We start from the raw sequence: 24,000 nt of genomic DNA, 5'->3' as shown, positions 1-24,000 counted from the left end.
GCAGCTTTCTGCGGCTCGTGGGAGAGCGAGCGGGGCCGGAGCGCGAGAGAGAGAGAGAGAGAGAGAGAGAGAGAGAGAGGGAGAGAGAGCGCGAGCGAGGCAGGCGGGGGAGCGCGAGCCAGCAGCGGAGAGAGAAGACCCGGTAGAGCGCGAGGAGGGAGAGAGAGAGAGAGAGAGAGAGAGAGTGAGAGAGAGAGAGGGAGAGTGAACGAGAGGAGAGAGAGCGACGACCGTCAGGGTCCGGGTGCTTGAGGGACGGACGACACGGTAAATATAAACATTACATTTTGGCTCGTGACCGCACACCGGCCCCCCGTTACAGCCGCCGTTAAGTTAGCTACAGTCATCTCCGAAAGTCATCGCTCGCGCGCCCCATCCGTTTTAGCGGATGATGTGCGCGTGAGGACGGAGCGGATCGTTCGCGGGGCGAGTGAACTTGGGGAGTTTTTTTTTCTTCTTCTTCTTCTTCTTTCTTTTTTTTTTTTTTTTTTTTTTTTTTTTTTTTTAACGGTGGGAGGAAAATCACAGCAACCGGACAGCCGTTATATAACGAATGCGTGTTAAACGTTGTCCGGTGGAGCGTGCACCCCCCCCTCCTCTCCCCTCCACCTCCTCCTCCTCCACCTCCACCTCCTCCTCCTCCTCCCGCCCCTCCGCCAGGCTCCCCACGACACCAGCAGGTAACGTTAAACCGGAGCGCACCGTCTCCTTCACCCACCAGATGCAGACAGACACATCATCGCGCGGAACCGTCGTCTCCGCCGAGGGGAGGGTGGAGGAGGGAGGGGAGGGGAGGGGAGGCCGCGCGCGCGCGAGAGAGCGGGCGCGCGCCTGGTTGCCTGCCTGCCGGGGTTAACGAGTGCATTCGGTCTGAAACGCGCCCCCGTGTGTGTTTTTTACCTGACCCAGTAAAGCTTATCGTCGCTACACACTCAGACACGTGCCTCTCACCGGCTACCCGCCCCGCACACACACACACACGCACACGCGCACGCGCACGTACACACTACCCGCCGGGGGATTATACACCGTTCACGAGAGGCTGTCCGGTAAAGGCCGCGTGAGGTCGCTCCCAATATTAATTGCCATAAAGCTGGGCTCCATCAAAGCAGCAGAAATAACCACGACCTTTCCGGGGTGGACTTTCAAAATAAAAGTCCTCGACGAACATAACACCATGATAAACAGTTTGCCCACACTGTTTTTTTTTTTTTTTTAAAAATCTAAATACTTTAAACAGTTTGATATATTTGATCATTTGACATAAATATTGTATCAATAAACAGCTTTTTTTATTCTGACTGTTGTGAGGCTGTAACTAACCGATTAGCTTTGCTGTTGATCATTTTCTTGATTAATCAAACAATATTTTGGTTTATTAAGCATCAAAATATTGTGATAAATATCGATCACATTTCTCCCGTGTCAAATATGACATCCTTAGATGTGTTGTCCAGCAGTCCTAAACCCCGAAGCGTCACAAAAGACAAAAAAAAAACCTGAATATATTCTAAATTATGAAGCTCGAACTGGTGAATTTACGACAATTGTGCTTAAATAATGGCCCGAAATGATTCACGAATTACAGAGTGCTTATTAATTATGAAATGTCTGTCAATCAGCTAATCATCTACGAGTTCACCGTTATGGACTTTTTTAAAAAAATTTAACTTAAGACACAGTGGACATGTTTTGTCTGATCCAGTGTGTGAACCAACACTCATCGGGGAGACCGCGTGACGCGTTGCATGTGTTTGGACTCGTGACCTCAGATGACCTCAGTATTTTTTTTTACACTTTAACTTCTACGATAAGTGTTTGTAATGTTGGCGCTTCAAAACGGTAAAGAAACGATCTGTCGTGATATATATATTTATTTTTTGGGCTGAAATGGCTTTTCACTACGGAAACTCCTAACCCTAAAGGGAAAGGAAAAAAAAGAAAAAGAGAATCCATGCTTTTATTGTGAAGCCCCGTTCACCTCCCTCCCTGCCGTGCCTCCTTCTCACCCCGGTTACCTCGACATACCTCTCAAAGCTTTTTTTTTTTTCTCTGCGCAACCGATTCTCCTCCCAGTGCAGGCTTCTTCCTCGGCCTTTTGGCCAGTGGGTCTAATTTCAACCACCGCTGGCACCAAGACCGGAACAATTGAAATCGGTGTATATTCACTTGCTATAGGTGACGTGAGGTGTGTGTGTGTGTGTGTGTGTGTGTGTGTGTGTGACCTAAATACTATGAACTTGGAGGAGGTGGTTGGCCTGCAGCCTGGAGCCGTGCAGGGAGCCCCCGGGAGTGGAAGGGGTGGATACTGTACACCGATTTCTGCTAAAAGTTTCCGCGCCTCGTCTTTCTCTCGCCGGTACACCCTGTTGTCTCTGCAGTAGGTGATGTGAAGGCTTCGGGCCGCTGACGAACACGCAAACATGACAGGAAAGAAAAAACAACAACACACACACACAATAATACAGGAAACGGGAAACTAACGCAAATGCCCCCTTTTTATTTATTTTTTTTTTAATTTTTTTTAATGGAGCTCAAAAATCACAAACTCTCGGGTGTCTGTTGAAATCTGGCAAATAGCGGCGATAAAAACGGAAAACGCCTGAACGCAGGTTGCGCGCTAGAATCTTGAATTTGCTGACTCGTGATGAACTGATGAACCCCCCCGTACGCACCCTGCTTCTTGCAATGCATTCTGGGTGATCTGATCGCAAGCGGACGGCTCCGATAAGCCGGCTCACGGCTGTCGTTATCACGCGTCGCCGGTGTTCGGATCGAACTTCCCGTCCCGTCCCCGTGCGCAAATAAGAAGAAGGTCCGGGATCACGTGATCGAACCGCCTCCAGCGGCCGTTTGAGAAGGTCGGGCTCTGCGCCGCGGCGGGTGAATGAACTGTGCGAGGGGTGAGGTGTGTGGGGGAGGGAGGGGGGCATTTCGAACCTCAACAACGTGCCGTTCGGCGGCCTTCCCCGACACGGCCGGTTTCGGATCAGCGGCTAATGCAGGTCGTCGGGTTAGAGCGCCGCAGGAGATACGATCGCTCTCGATGTTTTTAACCTCCCGGGAGGCGCCGCCATCGATGGGCGAGATCCAGACGCAGCGCCTCCCCGCGCGGGGCGGGGCGGGGCGGGGGGGGGGGGGGGGGGGTGAAACGGCACCAGAGCTTCTCCGTCTCCGTGGAAGTCTTCACCCCGAGAACAGGAAGACAGCGCGTTTGCCAATGAGTGCCGGTAAACGGCCATTTAACGCTCCTAAGTGCCTTCGGTCTGCTGAACCGGCTGGAAAAACACAACGGAGAGAGCGCCGCTCAAACCCAACACCGTCGGTGAAATCAGGATTTTACCGTCAAAAGTTATTCTGCTGATTTTTTTTTCGAGTCTCCCTCCTCCCCCCCCCTCCTCCCCCCCTCTCCTCCCGGGTCCTCTTTTCCTTCGTGCCCCCGCTCTCTATTTTATTTTTTTTAATTTTTTTTTGTGTGTGTCATTAATAAGCCTTTACATAACCAAAAAAAACAAAAACAAAAACAAATGTTAATGAGGACGATGAAACGAGGAGCCGGGACGAGCTGAAGTATTTACAAGGTCACGCCGAGCCTCCTTCAGCAGCTGCCCTCCGCTCAACCGCACCAGGAGACGCGAGAAGCGGCTTCATTGCGTCGCGTAGAAAGACTAAATTATTCGCTTGTTGCGGCTTCTCAAACGTGAAGAAGTCGGTTTAACATTGTAAACTTGGGTTTTTATTCGTCAGGCAAAAACAGGCGTTTTTCAAGATGTCACTCGTGTTGGTTTTTTTTTTTTCAGAATTTTCATGTTATTTGTTTTTTTTTTCTCTCGATATTTTCTTTATTTATAAAATCAAAACTACGGATGTTTGTTGAACCCTCAACTATTTTCAATGAGGAGTTCGCTTTCCTCCCCCCCCCCAAAATCTGATCATTAACAGATTCAGGACCACAAATAAAAGTGGCCCAATTTAGGGGGGGACAAAAAAAAGAGATTTGTGTGTGTTTATATTTTGTTGTTGTTTATTTTTTATATGCTCAGATCTGTGTCATGTTTTGGGGAGGAAAAAAAAAAAAATGTCTGCCTCGCCTGAACGCAGCCATTTTGTCCAGTAAAACAGGAACAGTTTCATCCGGTCACATCAATCACTCGGTGACAGCCATGTTGAAAGCTACCCTGATTCCTGCAGATTCCTTTGAGGACACCTGTGTGTGTGTGTGTGTGTGTGTGTGTGTGTGTGTGTGTGTGTGTGTGTGTGTGTGTGTGTGTGTGTGTGTGTGTGTGTGTGTGTGAAAGGGTGAGGAAGAGGAAGAGGTGAAGGAGAAGGGACATCACTCAAACCTGACAAGTTACCTGTGAAGTGTGCGTCTGTTCGCGTCACCGTGTGCGCTTTGTCTTTTGTCTCAAAGGAGACGGGGAGGACCGAGGGACCGACCGACCCGCCGACCGACGGACTGAATGAAGCTGCACCTGGTGCTCCTGAGGGCTTTTCCCATGTTTTGATTTGCTCCGGGTTTTTTTTTTTTTTTTTTTTTTTTTTTTTTTTTGTGATTTTTTTTTTCTTCTTCTTTTTTCTAACCTTTTTAAACGCGGTTAAACGCTCGCCGCCATGCCGTCCAACAGCCCCGCCGCCGCCGAGCCGCCCCAGACGCCGGAGAACGACGCCTCCAATGACCTGGTGAGGTGGGGGGGGCGGGAAGGGGGGAGGGGGTATTTTTTAAATTTTTTTATTTAATCCAATACCAAGGAAGTCACCACGTCTGCTGATAATAACGATAATAATGATAATACATGTGATATAACTGTTAAATATCAGCAGCGGTTCCGACTGAATGAAACCTGCTGCAGCACAGAGGGAAGAAAAATACCCAATTAAACATATAAAAAGAGTCAGAAGTGGAAAAAACAACAACAACAATGCTATCTTTTAATGCTTACGCTTTTGAAAAAAATGAATATGATAAATATTAAAGCGGTGGATGACCGGGGTGTTACTAAAAATTTCGGGGCGTGAATAATATCAGTGACGATGAATCGTTATTTACGTGTGACATATTTTATTGATAAAGCACAAAAAAAACACCAAAAAAACACCAGAGAGATGCAAGAAAACGGAGAAAAAAAAAAATAAAAATCTGTAAATGAAATTTCAAGAAAGGTCAAAGGTCAAAGAAACGAAACTTCGGGACGACAATCGATCTAAACGGCGAAACGCCAAAACATGAAATATTTAAATAAAGTCAAGCTACTTTAAAAATCGAAGTACATTGGCGCGACTCTTCTACTCCCGCTGCCCACCACTCCGACTATTTATACACGTGCCACTAATAGTACTAATAGTATTACTGCTGTTATTTTTTTTTTTTTTGCCGCCGCAGATATTATTACAGCCACCACCACCTTTACTACAGCTGTCATTACCGCCGCTGGTTTGGCTTCTCGGCTCGTAGTCCGGAGCTTTTTTTAGCCAACGCACGCGCACACACACACACACACACGCACACACAGAAAACCGTGCAAGTCGACCTCCATGTGTGTGTGTGTGTGTGTGTGTGTGTGTGTGTTTGCAATAATTCAATTTACAGTTATTTATTTACATTCACTGCAGGCCGCTCTGCATTCCTCAGGCCACATGCAGGTGAGACCAGTGCAGCGGTTTAGAGGCCGAAACCGGATTTTTTTATTTATTTTTTTTCTCTTCACACACACACAGCCAGACAGGTGAAAAATGGCTCCTTTCATTTGCACCCCCCCCCACACACACACACACTGCCACCACCACCACCACACACACACACACACACACACACACACACACACACACACACACACACACCAGAGCCCACGGGCGCTATATAAAGACCCGTCTCACTCCTCCACATTCACACGCTGGCGTCGAGCCAAAGCAAAGTTTCCCTGGTAGAGTTGTTCTTTTTCACTTCCTGAGATTTCAGCTCCGAAAACCGGGAGGAAGTCGGCGAAGTTTTGAGGACAGCGAGAGGAAGACTTTGGGAGAGGGAGAACGGAGGAGCGGGAGTTTGACCGATGCCAGTTATAATCTATAGCACATGACTGGAGCTACTTATTCAGATGCTGGAAGATAGAGGGACGTCTTCTGGTGGGCTCCCAGAGAGAGGAGGGGGGAGGGGAGGGAGGATGTTTTAGAGCTGTGTAAGGGGGAGAAAAAAAAATTAGATTTAAAGATGGAAAAAAAAAACCAAAACAAAATAAAACGAGTTTAAACAAAAGCAGCTCCAGAAACTCATATTTGTAAACCCCCCCCCCAAAAGAATAGTTTCACACGCCAGTTTTCTGCTGCAGCGGGAGATTCACTACAACCAGAGGCCTTTTAAACGCCGGCTTTTAATACTCGTTCAGCCCGATGAGGAAAAAAAAACGACTCCGCACTCGAGGCCGTCTTTCTCCTCTGAACGCCTCGCCCGGTCCACGTCTACAAAACGTGTACGTTACGCGCCACAAAGACGTTTTGAAGAGCGTCAAACGACGCGCCTCGGGCAGCGAGACGGCGATCACGTGGGCGGTGTCGTTTTTAAAAAAAAACAAAAAAAACAACGCTTTTTTAATCTCCGAACCCCCCGAAGGACCCGCGAGTGGTGTTTCAAAAGAAGCGCTCTCGTGTTCGACCGGGTTCAAAAAGGCAAAAGAGTTCAATAGCTGCTCTGAACACGGCGGTGGCGCGTTAAAGCCTCTTTTAAAGCTGCACTTTCTGATCTCTCTCTCTCTGAAGCAGTCTTAATTGCGAATGAGTCGTAGAAGCAAGATTTCAGATAGTCGGTCTTTATACGGGACGCGTATTGTTTTACAGACGTTCAAAATCTCGCCCGGTCTCTCTGCCAACTTGTGTGACTTCGCTAAGCCGCTCTGGAAAAATTGACGTGACTGTTTTCAGGGAAAAAAAAAAAAAAAAGAAGATCTCCGGTAATCTGATGTCAGATGGAGGGGAGTTTTAAATGCCGTTGGATCATACGATCGGGTTGACGACTAACTGTCATACGACATAAGAGAATAATGATTGAATGTCACTTCGATTGCCACGTTTCTGCTGCAAAATGCAACGAATCACCTCATCCGAGTTTTTTTTCCTTTTTTTATTTGACTTGAAGCCAAAATGTGCCGACGGCGGCGCTTTGCAACTAAATCCTGTTAATGAACAGACGCTCGTCAAAATCACGATCGGTCGAACGTCAGAATATAAATGTGACGCCAATTCTCCGCTCGGGTGCCATTAAACCGTAGAAGAAGAAGAAGGAGGAGGAGAAGGAGGAGGAGGAAGAGAAGAAGAAGGAGGAGGAGGAGGAAGAGAAGAAGAAGAAGAAGAAGAAAAAGAAGACGAAGAAGGAGAAGAAGAAGAGGAAGGAGGAGAAGAAGAAGGAGAAGAGGAAGGAGAAGAAGAATGAGAAGAGGAAGGAGAAGAAGAAGAAGAAGAAGAAGGAGAAGAAGAAGGAGAAGACGAAGAAGGAGAAGAAGAAGGAGGAGGAGGAGGAAGGGAAGAAGAAGAAGAAGGAGGAGGAGGAGGAAGAGAAGAAGAAGAAGAAGAAAAAGAAGACGAAGAAGGAGAAGAAGAAGGAGGAGGAGGAGGAAGGGAAGAAGAAGAAGAAGAAGGAGGAGGAGGAGGAAGAGAAGAAGAAGAAGAAGAAAAAGAAGACGAAGAAGGAGAAGAAGAAGAGGAAGGAGGAGAAGAAGAAGGAGAAGAGGAAGGAGAAGAAGAATGAGAAGAGGAAGGAGAAGAAGAAGAAGAAGAAGAAGAAGGAGAAGAAGAAGGAGAAGAGGAAGAAGAAGGAGGAGGAGGAGAAGAAGAAGAAGAAGAAGAAGGAGAAGAAGGAGGAGGAGGAGAAGAAGAAGGAGAAGAAGGAGAAGGAGAAGAAGAAGAAGAAGGAGAAGCGGGTGTAACACAATGAGGTCATCAAACAAGTAGAAAAACAACATGGAAACTGATGGAAATGTGACTTTTCTGTTAGTTTGCAGCTGTTTTTATGGAGATGAACCGAAACCGTTCTAACGATCCTGCAAAACGATTGCGGTCGACTCTAATAATCACAATCCTCTGATTATGTAATAATTGTTGCCGGCCTGCACGTGTCGGTCTCTCTGGTGTAAGTGTACGACGCCAGCGGATGCACATGTGCAAACTACGTCGTTGATCGAGAGATGTGCTGTGAAAGAACGAGCTTTGGTCCTCGTTTCACCTCCAAAACCCCAAAGAGGCGTTGATAGGTGAACTAATAAAGGTCCAACATACTATAACAGCTATTTAGGAGGAGGAGGTGGAGGAGGTGGAGGACGAGGGCGTTTTATTGACGTTAGTAGGTCAGTTTAAATGTGTAAATACTGTAAGTCTGCATGGAGGCTAAATATGGATCAAATGCAGTCTAGCGCTTGTCCTGCTGACGGCTTTATCAAGCAACGATAACGTGAGCGGAGACGGATTCAGAAGTGAAACTACAGACGAGGAGGGAGACGCAGTTAAAAAAAAAAAAGAAAGAAAGAAAGGGGCGCAGGGACTGAGAGGAGAACGGAGGGGAGGTGGAAGAGAGAAGGAGGACAGGCTGTCTGCTGCTGATGGGATCCTCCTCTGCCTGCCTGGTTTGCAGTCTGGTTGCCTAGCAACTGCAGTGGCCTAAAATAACCTGCCGGGAGACCGAAATAGACCAAAGATGTACGGACATTGGCTAGTGTGCTTGTGTGTGTGTGTGTGTTGACATATTTTTTTTTTTTTTTTTTCGAAGGGATTCGGTTCGAGTGGTTTTCTGACGCTGTCGGTTTATATTTGACTCGACTGGCATGTTTTTTTTTTCTCACTCGTCGTGCTTTCAGCGCACAATTGAGTACACTTGTATTGTTAAAATGTGTGTGTGTGTGTGTGTGTGTGTGTGTGTGTGTGTGTGTGTGTGTGTGTGTGTGTGTGTGTTTGTGTGCGCGATCGTGCCACAGGCATATGGACTGCACACCAGGCACACTGGCAAAAAGCCATCACCCGCTCTGGCTGGTTGCTATGCTGATCGTCAGGGAAGTGACATCAGGATGTTTAGTCAGCACGGCTGCCCCGACGGAGGCAGTTGCTAAGCAGTTTCTGCACCTTAGCAACCACTCCACTGTCACCGTTAGCACAGGGTCCAGCAGAGGAGAGGAGGAGGACGTTAATGGAAACAGAAGCCTGGCAGACAACAAGCAGGGCAGAGTCCGAAAAATGTGATGAAACTTGTCTTGATGGGTTTTTTTTTCCTCCAGGCCAGCAAACACGCAAGAGAAAGAGTGCAGGAGAGTACGACAATGCATCTCTCACACACACACACACACACACACACACACACACACACACACACACACACACACACACACACATTCAGTATATTCAGTATGTAACGTGAGACGCAATTTTTCTCTTATTATTATCTCATAACTTTACATTATGTTATATTGTGATTATAATAATTGTCCCCGCTTAGTCTAAAGTTGGTGGTAATATATTATTCTTGTTTATTGACTCATCATTTTACAATCCTGAGACATATGTATTTAGAATGAACACATAGAGAGTGAGACCTCATGTTACGCCCCCCCAAAAAAAACATTGGTTCTTGTTTGTTGCTTTTTACGTAAATTGAATTATCGTCACATGCTGTGTACAAACGCACCTCGAGGAAAAAGCTCTCCGACCTCCTGAGGAAGAAGTGAAACGCTTATTATTTGTAAATCCGGCGCAACGCAAATATGTTCCTAATTAACACGTTTACAGCGTATTTGTCGGCCGCTTCTACTTAAACAATACAAGAGCTTAATGTTTTTCTGTCTGGTATCAGAGACGTTTATTTAATGTCTTCCTGAGGCAGCCAGGCGTATGACTGGGGCTCAAATATGAATAAAAGAAGGAAAAAAAAGCCTGTAATGAAAATCACCTCAGCTGGAAAAACTCCCGGCTGAACTAAAAAACTCCAAAGAGCCGCGAGCTCGTACGTTAAAGCTGCGACTGTTAAACTAAAGATGCAGCAGGTGTTGATTTGTTGTTTTTTTTTCTTTTTGGGGGGCTCTTTTTCACGTTGGGTTTCCTCTCAGGTTTCCAATAAAAGCTTTCAGACTCGAGCTTCCCAGAAAGTCAAACTTTGCCCAGAGCCGTTGTAAAAAAGTAGAAAACGTGGACCTGAGTGGAGTTCGTTTCAACACCTCCGATTATTGAGAACGGGAGGTTTCACCAACCCGGAGATTAGCTCAGTGTGGAAAACTGAAGTTTTACTTTGTAACATATAGTTATCTTCATATTGGCTTGTTTGGATGCATTTGATTGTTTGTCATAAAAAAAAATAAAAAAATAAGTCAGTGAACGCCGACGTTATCGAACCTTTTCTGAAAAATGTTCAGATGCGACTGCAGATGTGATGCAACAGAAATGAAGCGTAACATCAACTCTGAAGTTTGAGTTATTGAGCTTTTTCGACTTGGGAAGTCTTTCCAAGTCAGTTCGGCTTAAGTTCGAGACACCTGGCATCATTTTTGCGACATTTACGCCGGAGTAAAATCTCATTAGCGTCACTGAGTCGCAGTTTTTAACCGTACGCAGCCGCGGGTAGATCAAAATCACGGTTTCGTAGGTAAATCCTACATTAAAACACCTCATTTCACTCTTTTTGAGCACATTTTTGGCCACACATCGGTCTAAATTTGCGTACTCGGCAGTAACTGAAGGCTCCTTGCTGGCAGCTATCGATAGCGTCCGAGGCGTTTAGGGAACTTCGGTAAATTGTAGCGTCGAGCGATAAACTTGCACGAGAGGCGTTTAGAATTAAAATGGATTTAATAATTTTTTTTTTAACAATATCCAGCCCTATTTAAGTCGAGTCTAAAGTCTTTACCAAAGGCAGTCCACAATTTAGTAAAAACAATCAACCGCCAACAATTTTGACATCGTAAAAATGTTGTTTGGTGTAATATAACAAATTAAAAGAGTTCAGTTCATCATGTCACCGTGCGGTCTCCTGTATTTTAACACCGACCACACAGGTGCAGCAAACCATGTATATCATCGTAAAATTACACCTCTGGTCTACAACTCATCTGCACCACAACAACAACAACAACAACAACAACAACAACAACAACACATTGACCAAAAAAATTCAAGAGCGAAACTCTGGACGCTCTTTCCACACTTAATGGTCGCCATTTTTAAATGGGCGTAAAAGCACCTTACTGTATGTTATCGAGGTTTCCCCTTTTTCCAAAAGACCTCAAGTAATTGATCACAATATTATGTGTGTGTGTGTGTGTGTGTGTGTGTGTGTGTCCACACTTTGAGTGTCTTGTAACGCACCATGTCCGCTTTTCTAAACACAGCTGGATCTCCCGTCTGCAAACATATAACTTACTGCTTTTCTCTCTCATATTTCGCCCACTTGCAGCCCGAGAGCTGCTTTTGTTTCGATCATAACTCGGTACCGTTCTTCAATTCTCCTTTTTTCTTTCAAGTGAAAGTGTAAAAATGTGTGTTTTCTGATCGCCACGGTTACAAACCGTGTGCCACCTTTTCATTCAACGCAGTCCCCGGTTTTCCCGCCGCTTGCCGTACTGTCGTTGTTGCTTCATCCGTCGACGCTAATTACGAACCCCGTTAATTGCCCCGCAGAGTGAAGACGGAGCGGACCAGGACAGTCCGGAGGAGGGGACGCCGGCGAGCCCCCGCGCCAAGCGCCGAGTGGGTCGTCCCGGCAGGAAACGCAAGCAGCTGCTTCCTGTGAGTACTGTAATTATAGCCTGTGTCGTGCTTTAAGCTACAGAGAAGTGGCTGATTATCTATTCACCGATACAACAACCCCCCCCCCCCCTCCAACGTTTACTCTAAGATGTGCGACGCTTGCATCATGCATGCGCTGTTTCCAGGAAAACTTGTTGTTGCTTTTGATGCGCTCACACCTGCAGCCTCCAATCGCTGCGTTAACGACGCGTCCCGGTTTGGACGGTCGATGTGACGTAGCAGTCGCCTCCACACGGTAGCTGGTGTTTTTCTTCTTCTTCTTCTTCTTCTTCTGCTTTTATATGACATTTTTCTCTCCCAGCGGTGTGTTTGTCTTTAAGAACGGGAATTCCCCCCCCTTTTTATTTTTTCTTCCCCTTTTTGCAGTTTGCAGAATACTCTCCCTCTTGACGTGTTGTGATAACTTCATTCCTTCAGCGTGGCTCCACCCCCCTCCACCCTCCTCCGCCCCCCCCACTCTCACCTCACCCTCCCCCCCCCCCCCCCCCGCGCACACACACACACACACACACACACACACACACACACACACACACACACACACATTTTCCACACGCCACTTAGAGTTAGTCGCAGTGACGTAACATCATCTCGAGTGAAGGAGAATATGCGGCTCCATGTTTGAGCGAATATTTGAGCACCGCCTGAGCTCTCGGGAGGAGTGGTCGGAAGTTTTTTTGCCAACTAAAACCCAAACACACACACACACACACGTCCTACTATAATATCTGATATTACAGTTACGGGTAGCTCGTTGCCTTAAAGGATATTTGAGTGGATCATCTCACGTATGCACGCTGGGTTCAAGAGTTGTTTAATATTTCACAGTGTTGTACGTATATAGCAAAGTGATTTGTCACTATTTTCACGTTTTCAATTTAGAGATTAGCTAAAATACTATGTTTTTATTCCTTTTTTTATTTTTTATTTTTTATTTTTTTGACAAATGTGTGCTTGTTTTTAATTGTAAATGCATCTTTAATTAAGTTGGTCACGCAGGAAATCTCACTGAGATCAAGATCTCCTGTCAGAGGAAGGGATTCACACGGAGTTCCTCGTTTATGTACCCGTTTACATTTTTACATTCAAAAACATATATATATATAAAAAAAAAAAATGAAGAACTGAGCATTCAAAGATCAAAACAAAAGCTTTTTAAGTTGCTCAATATTCAATCCTGGACTCCATCAGCTATCGGTCTGTCAGCGATTTACTCTCTGGGGCCGAATTCAGTATTTCTTTAGAGATCTGGTGTAGCCGGCGGATATCCGGGGCCAAGACTTCCTCTTTCGTTGTTGAGAATGGAGGTAAGAGACGACATTTAGGAAACGGATTGTTCCTTTCTCTTTTTTTTCCTTCTCCTCGCGGACTCCTCACCTGCAAAGCCCGTAGAGATGACTCATTACCAACTACAATGAGAGCACAGATTGATTATTGGACGCCACCGAGCAACGAATTGAATATTCTCTCTCCAGTGAATGCAACACGCTCGCCAGCCTTCAGGAAATAGGCGCCGGGTGGTGTTTCAGTAGCCGATACGGGCCCCGTCACGGGCACGTCGGGACCTCCGGGGAGGAAGAGGGTTACAACAATGACCACGGGACGGAGCGTGTAGGAGCACAGGAAGAGTCTAAAAACCACACACTGGTTATAATAGGTGCACGGGAGGGAAATGTAATACTCCCACAGGTGATTTATGAGTTTCAGGAGCAAATGTGAACTCAGCACATTGTTCCCCCCATTCAGCTACAGGATTGTAACTTTGTTGGTGTTGTACCCACGGTGACATCAGCGTGTGTAAAACCTGAGTTGTGTGTTTGAACTGGAAACCTTCCAGCCGCCATTAGAACAAGCAGCAATAATAATCTGAGCGTCGTGGTGCACGGCTGTATTATTACCGTGGTGAAACTGAACCACGTACTTGTTCACCGGCACTGACTTCAGGCCTTGTCGCTTACTGTGTGTGTGTGTGTGTGTGTGAGTGTGTGTGTGTGTGTGTGTGTGTGTGTGTGTGTGTGTGTGTGTGTGTGTGCGTGCGTGCGTGCGTGCGTGCGTGCGCGTGCGTGCGTGTGAGACTGAAATCTTTGGTGGAGTCCTCAATAAACATGATCAAACACCCGTCAGGAGCAATACCGACGAAAGAGTGTGTGGTATTTGTGTGTGTGTGTGTGTGTGTGTGTGTGTGTGTGTGTGTGTGTGTGCGTGCGTGCAGGAGAGCATGTCTGATCATGCTTTGATGTTTGAGCTCTGACAAGGCGGCCAGGATTAAAGTGGGTACTGTCTCACACACACACACACACACACACACACACACACACACAAAGACACACAAACACACACACACACACACACACACACACACACACACGCTCACACAGGCTGAACTTGAAACATACATGTGACCTATTACATGTGTAAGAGTCTCTAAGTGTGTCTTTCTACTGTCAGTAGTTGTAATACCACCATCAGTCGTAGTCGTACACTCGTACTTGTAAAAGACGTGAAAGGTAATTGTATTGCAATTATCCTAAACCCAGTAGTATTAGTCGTTGTATTAGTCGTAGTTGTAGTAATAGTAGTCAAAGTAGGAACATTTGTCGCAGTATTAGTACTGCAGGAGTGTACTAGTACTACCAGTAGTTGTTAGAACAGTTATAGGATGATAATATAAATAGAAGCAGTAGTAGTGGTAGTATAATAATCGTTGCAGTAGTTTTTATAGCGTATTAGTACACGTGTTGTAATGTGGTAACGTAATAGAAGTAACTGCAACAAAAGTAGTCGTTATTTTGTAGTACCAGTAGCCTGATAGTAGTAGTACTTAACAATAATAGTCGTGGTAGTAGTGGAAATATATATTACCAGTGTATTATTTGTTATTATAAATGAGTATATTATTAGTATATTACTATGAGTACGATAATGGTTGTAGTAGCAGTAGTACTGATTCTAGCGTAATAGTAGTACTGGTAGCAGCAGCAGTAGTACTAGTTGTAGCGGCAGTAGTTGTAGTAGAGTAATAGTAGTGGTTGTGCCAATAGTTGTGTAGTAATAATAGTAGTGGTAGTTATTGATGAAGTACTAGTATTAGTAGCATGAGTAGAAGTAGTATATTACTACTAGTAGATCAGTAGTAGTTGTACTAGTAGTAGTAAAAGTACCAACAATTACCGTTGTAAAAGTAGCAGTAGTACAATCATAGTTATAGTTGTTGTAGTAGCAGTACTATGGATTGTAGCATAATAGTAGTAGTAGCAGCAGTGGTAGTGGTAGAAGTACTGGTACCACATATATATCAGATAATACTAGTAGTAGTGACAGTATTAGTAGAGTAACAGTATTGGTAGTAGTACTTGTACTAGATATATGTTGTGTAATATTAGTAGTAGTTGCAGTAGTTGTAGTATAAATAGTAGTAGTATGTCAGATAATACTAGTGGCAGTCGTACAAATAGTAGTAGTAGAGTAACAGTAGTGGTAGTTTTATAGTAGTGATAGTTGTGTAGTAGTAATAGTATTAGTAGTAGTTGTAGTATCGTTAGTACTAGGTGAATAGTCTATTAACTGTATCGCAGTATTATTACTTGTAGTTTTGGTGGAACGTGTTGGAAGCTGCTCCTCCAGGGAACACGAATGTTGTAGATTAGCTCTGTCTCACACACACACACACACACACACACACACACACACACACACACACACACACACACACACACAGTGGAGTGTCTCCAGGAATAGAGCCATTGTGTGGAGCACCAGGGTGGAGCTGTCAGTGACACTAACTATAGAGAGCAGACGGGGAGCCTCACTCTCTCCTCTTTCTCTTTGCCTCACCCTCTCGTTCAGAAGCAATCACACACACACACACACACACACACACACTCGCCTGTACACACACATTATAACAGTAATGATGATGGTTTCGTGGATAATTAGATCAGCTTCCTGGTCGTAAACTATTTCAAGCCTCCATCGTGTTTTTTTTCTTTTTTTTTCTCGCCTCTCCTCGGCTCTTCTGGCTGCTGTCGAGTTTTGTCTTTTTAAGTCAAGGTAGTTGTCGGCCTCCCATTTCCTCCCTCGTTTCTCCCCCATTTCTCTCCACTGGAACCATGTGTGGAGCAGCTGCTGGGTGATTTTGTGTGTGTGTGTTTCTCTAAAAGATGTTTTAGGGTACAGTCGGACCGCAGAGATAAAATTTCCCAACTTTTAAGCAATGCTTTTTTTGTTTTTTTTTACATGAAAATCCCCCCCGTCACAGCTGCAGTCATAAATAATGAAACCCTGCATAGCCGGGTTTAATCGAGATGGAGAACATAATTATTGAAACTGCCCGTAGACCTAAACACGACTCGATAACATTTTGGCGAACACGCAGCTCGGTCTGGTTTCTTTCTGTTTCCGTTTTTTTTTTTTTTTTGCGCCCAAACTACAAAGGTCACAGAGACATTGTGGAAAACTTGTGGTTGCAGTGTTTGACAAAAAGTGGCTGGTGGATTTAAAAAAAGAGAAAAGAAAAATAACTTTTTCTGCTACGGATAAACGGTGGAAGTACCAGCGTTGCTCTCGCAGGTTAAACCGACTCCGTATGTGGTGTAAACTCAGATTATCTCTGCAAATCTTTACCTTAATCAGCGCATTCACGGTTGTTATGAAAAGTTGTTTAAAAAAAAACCATGTGATTTGACGAAGACATCTGCACAACTTTGTTGCATTTTCAGCCGTGATCAAAGCGTTTTTTTTGGTGTTTGCAGCTCCTGGATGCTGATTGGACGCCGAACGAGCGCTTTGATTTGAGGCAGTTGTGCTGGAAAGTAGCTGAAGCATAAGATGAACATTTTATACTGATTCCTTCTTCATGTGTATATTTATATTATGGAATATAATTGCATGTCGTGCGAAAATACACAATTTTTGTCATGATATTTTGATCTGTCTTTTGTTCCATCTAACTAAAGCTAATACAGTTTAATCCAACACTTGTGTGTTGCGATTTTGGCGCCGCACGAGTCAAATTTAATTGGAGTGAATATATTTGACCTTCATGAAGGTTATAATGTTCAGTTTTAGATCAGATTTAGATTTAGACCCTCTCATCATTTTGCAGGCTGAACTTTCGAGGTGCCGTTGAGCTAAACGTGGGTGTTTGGGCTTCGATGAAAATGGGGTGGACAAAATAACAGAAACTGCAGAGCTTCATCAGTTAGTCGTCGTTTTGTTTTGTTTCTGAATTCGTGTTTGACGCTTCTCAAAGAAGCCTCGATGCATTTTCTTATATCGTCGTGGACGGAACTATTTTCTGACTTTTTAGTGACGAAATGATTAATATTGAAATTAGTTGCGAAGATGAACTAATAATGGAAACGGTCACGAGTTGTAGACCCGAAACGCAAAACCCAGTAAATCCGTGTATTTATATTTATCGTTTGAACTCGTCGCTCAAGGAAAAAAAGATAATCGTTAACAACAGCAGTCCGTCGGTAAAATGACTTTTAGACTCGACGCGTTATTTGCTTTTGTTAGTAGATACTAGGAATAGCTGCTTTGGCCAACGCGGCCATCATAGCTATCCCTAGTAACAGCGCGAGTTAGCTAGCAGAACCGCAGCAAAACGAAGGAAATGTCATGAACAGTATTAAAAAGCGTCTGTAATGTTTCTTTTCTCGCGACACTCGATGTTTCTCAGTTTTCGACTGTTCGCCGATCGTCACCTCACAGTTCAATTCAATTTTATTTACGCAGCACGGGTTGTTTCGCGGCACTTGAACACGTTGAAGTCCTTAAAGCAGAACTTTACAGCGTTTATAGAGAGAAACACAAGAATTCAACAATTCTAGAAAGGAGGTGGGGGGAGAAAAAAAAAACCTCCCAACAGAGGGAAGGAAAAACTTAACGGGAAGAAAACCTCCGTCAGGACCGGAGCTCAGAGGTGGGCGGAGCTTCTGCCTCCACCTGGTTGGAGGTGAGAGGGGAGAGCAGAGAGAGAAAAAGGACAGCATAGAGAGCTGATGACGTGATCTGTCGGGTGGGGGCCGACGACAGAAACTACAATATAGCAATAACAGACGAGAGGGGGAAAAAAAAAACCCAGCTTAACTGCAGGATTGGTTTCAGGGCCAACCTGAGGCAGCCCTACATATAAGCTTTATTAAAAAGAAAAAGAAAAGGAAAGTTTTAAGTCTTACCTTAAAGCTGGAGAGGGTTTCTGCTCCGTCGAACCGGGAGCTGCTCAGAGGCGCCTGACAACAACTAACCGGGCGCACGTTTCTGCACGTCGCGCGTATAAACGCGTCAGTAACGCAAAATGCGAAACGCGCGCGGGTTCACGACACAACCTCGCACGCATTTATTTGCTATATATATATATTTTTTTTTTTTTGGCGCAATTGCTGAATTTGATCTCATTTTTGGCGCGCTGTTGTTTTTAATTGTCGGCGACGTCTCCGCTCGGCCTCCCTGTCGGTAAATCGTCCAACCAGAAGCCGTCCTCCCTCACTCCCCCCCCCCCCCCCCCCCCCCCCCCCCCCCCCCTCCGGGTTATGAAGTCAGGTACTTTCCACGCATTTCCTCGCGTGCGAGTTATGCCAGTTGTGCCTCAAAAAAAAATGAAATAAATATATCAATAAAAGTGAGTTTAAACGCACCTTCGGGCTTCTTCCTGCTGTTTGCTTTGTATCTCAAGTCCCTCAATACGACTTTTAAAGCTGCATTAAGCAATATCCCGAATCAAACTGCTCCCGGTCACGTGAACCGACGCCGCCGACGCCGCCGACGCCGCCCTGAAAAAAAAAAAAAATCAAACTCAACTCGCTCTCGCAGAAAAAGGAAGTGTACAGTCGGTGCTGCTCGGAGCCGGCTGCACACTTCCCGTTTTGGTGCTAAGTTGGCGGGGCGAGCGAGGGGAGCGAGAGAGAGAGAGAGGGAGAGAGAGAGAGAGAGAGAGAGAGAGAGAGAGAGAGGGAGAGAGAGAGGGAGGCGAAGTGGCCGAAGAACGTCGAGAAACATTAGCAGCTCAAAGACGTCCAGATATTTCTCTCAGGAAATCTGTGGACCGATTCACGTTCCACATGCGGCCAAAAAGATGACTCCGAGTCCAGATTCCTCTGTTTCTGCTGAATGTGTAAGTAGTCAGTTGTTTGCTTCAAAAAGCTAGCCGTAGGAGCTGCTCTAGTCTTTTTTTATTTTTTTTAATGATTTTTTAAATTTTTTTTATTGCTTAATGCAGCTTTGATTTCACTTTTTTGTTTTGTTTCCGGGGTTAAGACGATAAATGTTAAGGCTTCGTGCTCCTCTGTCGGTGCTGCACGTGCAATTTTTTTTTTTTTTTTATCGTCGAAAACATTCGACTTTCATTCGGGTTAATTCATACCATCTATATGTTTTTTTTTGTGCACACGTGAGCTAATTGTATTGTTAGATGCTTTTTTTTTTTTTTTTTTTTTTTTTTTTTTTTTAAACATATAGCAAGTTTTGACACCGATTTCAACCACTTGACCCAAGTGGTTGAATTTAGTTTGATTGCCGTGATTTATTTAGTACGAATGTTTTTGTGTTTCCCTGTAATGTAATTTGAGTGTACGAAACGCGATAGAGTCGGAAATTATGTTTTATTTTCCCGTCGAGTCACGTGACATTTACTTTTAAATCAGTTTATTTCTTAATGTTTGCTAGAAAAAGAGAGAGAGAGAGAGAGAAAAAAGAAAGAAAGCTTCTGTGTCGGTTGGAGTAATTCAATGCGAGTTAATGGACGTGCGTTTTGAGTCATCCTCTGTCAAAAGGTCTGAATGGAACTCTGTACAAATGAATCTGTCCTCTTTCACGCAGACATAAAACACCCAGCTGCCCTTTTTTTTTTTTTTTTTAATGCTCAGATCCTGCATTAACTTTTAAGACCTGGTTAATGCAGCGGGGGGGAAATAAGTGGTTCTGTAAATGCAATTATATTTGCAAAACAGCACACACACACCGGTGCAAAAAATATGACATTTTATTTAAATCACTGTAATGCCCCTTCCCGTCAGAACCTCGTGTTCTGTCGGAGCATCGGTGTGTGAAGTGTGTTGACGGCTGCTGCCGGTGAAGTTCGGTCCGTCCCGAGGCCCCTTTTTTTTATTTTATTTTTCTCCCCCGGTCACCTTTTCTCTGCCCTGCACTTTTTACAGGCCTCCTCAGCTGCTCATTACAGCCTTTGTGGGCTTGTTAGCGCGACCTAGTGTTAGCGTAGCCTTTGAGCTCGACAGTCACCCCTGCTCTTAACTACCCATCCATAAAAAAAAAATAAAAATAAAAATCTGTTGGCAACACACACACACACACACACACACACAGATGGGAAAAAAAAACAGGCCGGTGTTTTTTGTTTTGTTTTTAGAGTTTAGTATCATTAATGCCGGTCAGCTAATGGAGAAACTGCTGAATCAGAGGCAGCAGGTTATCTTAGGGGCCACGTTTACAGTGCAATTACAGGCAACATTCGTTATACAAATGTATGCAACTAGTTTGAAGCTTATTTTTACATTATAAATCACACTTCATACATATATATATAAATTTAATGTAATGTTATGAGCATCGTTTGCTTGTTAATCATTAAAAACTGTTAATAACATCAGTGCTACTCCTCCTCTCCTCTCATCTCATAGGTGTGTGTGTATGTGTGTGTGTGTGTGTGTGTGTGTGTGTGTGTGTGTGTGTATGTGTGTGTGTGTGTTAATTACACTGATCCTATGCAGACACACACTGCTGGATGTTACTGCTTTTTATTTTACTAATCGGTACGTGCAAGCGTTGCAGTAGCTCTTACATTGTGTGCGTGTGTGTGTGTGTGTGTGTGTGTGTGTGTGTGTGTGTGTGTGTGTGTGTGTGTGTGTGTGTGCGTGCGTGTGTGTGTGCGCGCGTGTGTGTGTGTGTGTGTGATTATTATGTCTGTGGAGGCCTTTGATGGGTTCAGAAGAATGCGAGTGGCGTTTTTTTTTTTTTTTCTTTCTTTCTCAGACCTCGACTGTGCTCTGTCTGTTTTCCCAGGAGATGGCGACCTCTGACCCCTGCGCAAACGCGCCCCCCAACCCCGCCGGAGGACCCGGAGCCCTCCCCCCGAAAGAAACGCGGGCGTCGGAAACTGGAGCAAACGGAGAAGAACAAGGGTACAGATTGAATGCAGAGAGTCATATCATTTCAAATAATCCACTTTATAGCCGTTCAGATGCTTTTATTGTGAAAGGTTGTTTTTTTACGATTATGACAAAAATGTTTTTCTTAAAATATCCTGCCGGTGTCCCTGAGATTTTTTTTTAACAGCCAAATAACTCCCAGATGCAGCGTTTGAGGGCATTTTTGACTTTAAATATGGACGCCTGGGCGAAGTGATGAAAACCATGACTTTACCTCCTCATTAAAACCTCCTGTTAAATCTGAACAAATGAGCCATTTCCTGCAACTTTTCTTCTCCCGCAGACGAGCCAGACGACAGAAACTGCGACTCCCCAAGAGAGGTGAGAAGGACCCGCTGCCGCTACGACACTTCTCCTCATTTTCAACATCCCCAAAAAATACGAAGCTCACATAATGTGCACGAGTGTGTAGCAAGTGTTTTATTTGCGCGCGGCGTGTGTGTGTGTGTGTGTGTGTGTGTGTGTGTGTGTGTGTGTGTGTGTGTGTGTGAGCAGGGGGAGACCGGGAGGCTGCGGAGGAGGCCGGTCCCCAGGGTGACTTTCCAGGCCGGAGATCCGTACTACATCAGCCGGAGACAGAGAGAAGAATGGCTCAGCCGCTGGAAGATGGAGGTGGGGGACAAAAAGGTCTCTGTCTGTGTGAATTCATAGCAGCACCAAAACATATTTATTTCAGAGCAAAGTGGGCAAAACTCCTCGCAAAATGACGAATTTTGGAAGGAAAATGTCCTCCGTTTAAAAGAGGTTTTGTTTGATTTTCTAGTTTCTTGTTCCTGTAAAAGTTTAATTGGTCGACTGAGAATATGTTTAATATTTTTGACCTGGTTTCTAATAGATTGGATGTTTTGTCTAACTAAAGCAAACAGAAAAAAAAACTGCAGGACGCACACTCGCTGTGCTTTGCTTTGTGTGGCGGCGAGTAGTGAAGTGAAGCTGGGAATCCCCCCTCGACGCAACTGTGCTGAAAACTGTCACCATTTTTACTCAACATGTTCTGCTTCTGTTAACTGTTTATTTTAACTTAAATAAAAAAAAAAAAAAAAAAAAAAAAAAAAAAAAAGAGAGAACAGTCCGAAATGTTCTTAAGGTTTTTTTTTTTTTTGGTTTTTGTCATGTTGAAAAAAAGAAAAAAAAGAAAACTGAAGCGGTGGACGGTTCGTTTCGGGCCGGCTGCTTCGCTCACATGACTCACATCCTCCCATCGTGCTTGTTGCTGCTGCTTGCTGCTCTTATAACACGTGAACGGCTCCACATCCACCTGTAGGCTCCGAGTCTGTTGTTTTTCCCTCGAGGGTGGAGGTGGGGAGAGGGGGGGCGGGGGGGGGTAGGAGGCTATTATCGTCACTCCTCGCTCCCCGCCGCTCTGAACTTTACGTTTCCTCGCAGGGAGCAACGGGGTCAGGGCCGAGCCTCAAAACATAAACGCCGCACATACTCTGTATTAACATGATCTGTTCCACGTGTGTGTTTGCTGACTGAAGTGAGACAAAAAAAAGCAAAATCATAGTTTCATAGTTTGTTTTGAACATTTACACGCCGCTTATAAATGCTTAAATCAGCTTTTTTTTTTTTGCATCGTAAAGGCCCGCCTGCTTTTCGAGATATTTTTTTTTTTTTTTTTTTTCAAGCATTCAAAAGATTCAAGGGGGTTTATTGTCGTTCCAGACATGCCGGTTGCATGAAGGGAAGAATAATTCAGGTCTCGGTTAAAATCCAATTAATAAAAGGAACAATGAGGAAAATCAAGAAAACCAACAAATCCATAGCAATAAATACTTAATAAATACATCCGCGATAGATGTGATATAAATAAGTGAGGCCGAATGGCCGTATATTACTATCATTAACCATATTTTACACCCTTAAACTGAAAAGTAGAATAGTTTTGACGGTGGATTTACTCATCAGACCTGTAAACACTGCAGTGAATATATAATAACATCTGTGATCACATGAGCAAAAAAATACAAACAACACTTTATTGATTGAATCCTGTTTAATGAGTTGATCCATTCATCGATTTAATGCCACTCGTTCAGATTCAGGTTGTAGTGTGATTTTAGTTAATTGAAGCTGAATTCATTTTAACGTTGGATGTATTGGTGTATCCTGCGGGAAAGTAGAGGAAATATTATGCGGTGTGATAGCAAATAATCTGCAGTATTTTATCGTGAAAACAGATGCTGAGTTGCATTTAATGTGGTATTTTAAAGTTGTGAATTTAACTAGGTGCGCCGGGGCGGCAGTTTAGGGGGGGAGGGGCTAGTGAGCCATTTGGCCACGCCCACCTGCACATTGTCTCAACAGCTGACCAAGTTTCATGAGTTTTTGGAGAATGTTAAAGGCGATTAAACTTAAATAACGAGACCATTCGGTGCTCGGGCCCAAACTATTTGAAGTACGAACAGTGAGTGAATACATTTATTCACCAAATAATAACTAAACCGTTTTCCTGTATTTGTTGGGGCACGTTTCTTCGGCGTGTGAAAACCACGAAAAACATCTGGAAACAGTTTCCCGTCGTCGTCGGTCGCGTCACCGTCTGATTCATCCCGAAACCTTCTGTCCGCTCTCCGTCACGGTCTTTCTTGTTTCGCGGTCGTCCTGCTCGGCGCGGCCCGGATTGTTTGTTTACGCTGGCGGGGAGTGGACTTCCCCTCCACGGCCGAGCTCGTCGGAGACTGAACTGTATTCTTTTTTCTTGTTGATACAGCGAAGCCACTGAAAGTGAAAAAGCTGCAGCCATGAAGGCGGTGTGACCAGAGATTTGACCTCGGTTTAACAGGTGTTTCTCGGTTTCGCACTTCTGCTGCTGTGGGACGGTGGTTTCCTCCCGTTTTTATTGTTTGATGCATCTTCACGGTCCCGTCAGAGTTCGAACATCCCGTCATCGAACTCCTCTGATAGTTCGTCATGAGTAACTGTGGAAATGCGATCCTTAAATTGTTGATGTTTTGGTTCTTTTTGTGCTGTTTTCCTTTTCTTTTTTTTTTTGTGAGGTTGAAGTGGAAGAAGCTTTTCGTTTCAATCGTTCGTCGATTACCTTTAAATATCTTTTCTGCTT

The 24,000-nt window shown here is 44.6% G+C and overlaps 1 protein-coding gene across 1 annotated transcript in view; it reads left to right on the top strand.

Annotated features, from left to right (window-relative positions):
• Window positions 1-4: 4 nt before the first annotated feature.
• LOC138205693 (DNA (cytosine-5)-methyltransferase 3A-like) overlaps window positions 5-24,000 on the top strand; it is a 52,833-nt gene continuing 28,837 nt past the window's right edge. The window contains 7 exon segments of the mRNA XM_069161852.1: window positions 5-267; window positions 4,412-4,680; window positions 11,641-11,748; window positions 20,791-20,823; window positions 20,825-20,909; window positions 21,220-21,257; window positions 21,432-21,548. Coding sequence (XP_069017953.1) covers window positions 4,612-4,680; window positions 11,641-11,748; window positions 20,791-20,823; window positions 20,825-20,909; window positions 21,220-21,257; window positions 21,432-21,548 — 450 coding nt within the window. The 5' untranslated portion in view covers window positions 5-267; window positions 4,412-4,611.

Source organism: Embiotoca jacksoni, unplaced genomic scaffold (genome assembly GCF_022577435.1).
Source record: "Embiotoca jacksoni isolate LCO1_2020_lvr unplaced genomic scaffold, fEmbJac1.0.p SCAF_29, whole genome shotgun sequence".
NCBI lineage: Eukaryota > Metazoa > Chordata > Actinopteri > Embiotocidae > Embiotoca > Embiotoca jacksoni.
Note: the sequence above shows the minus strand (reverse complement) of the source record. Positions and strands in the feature narration are given on the sequence as shown.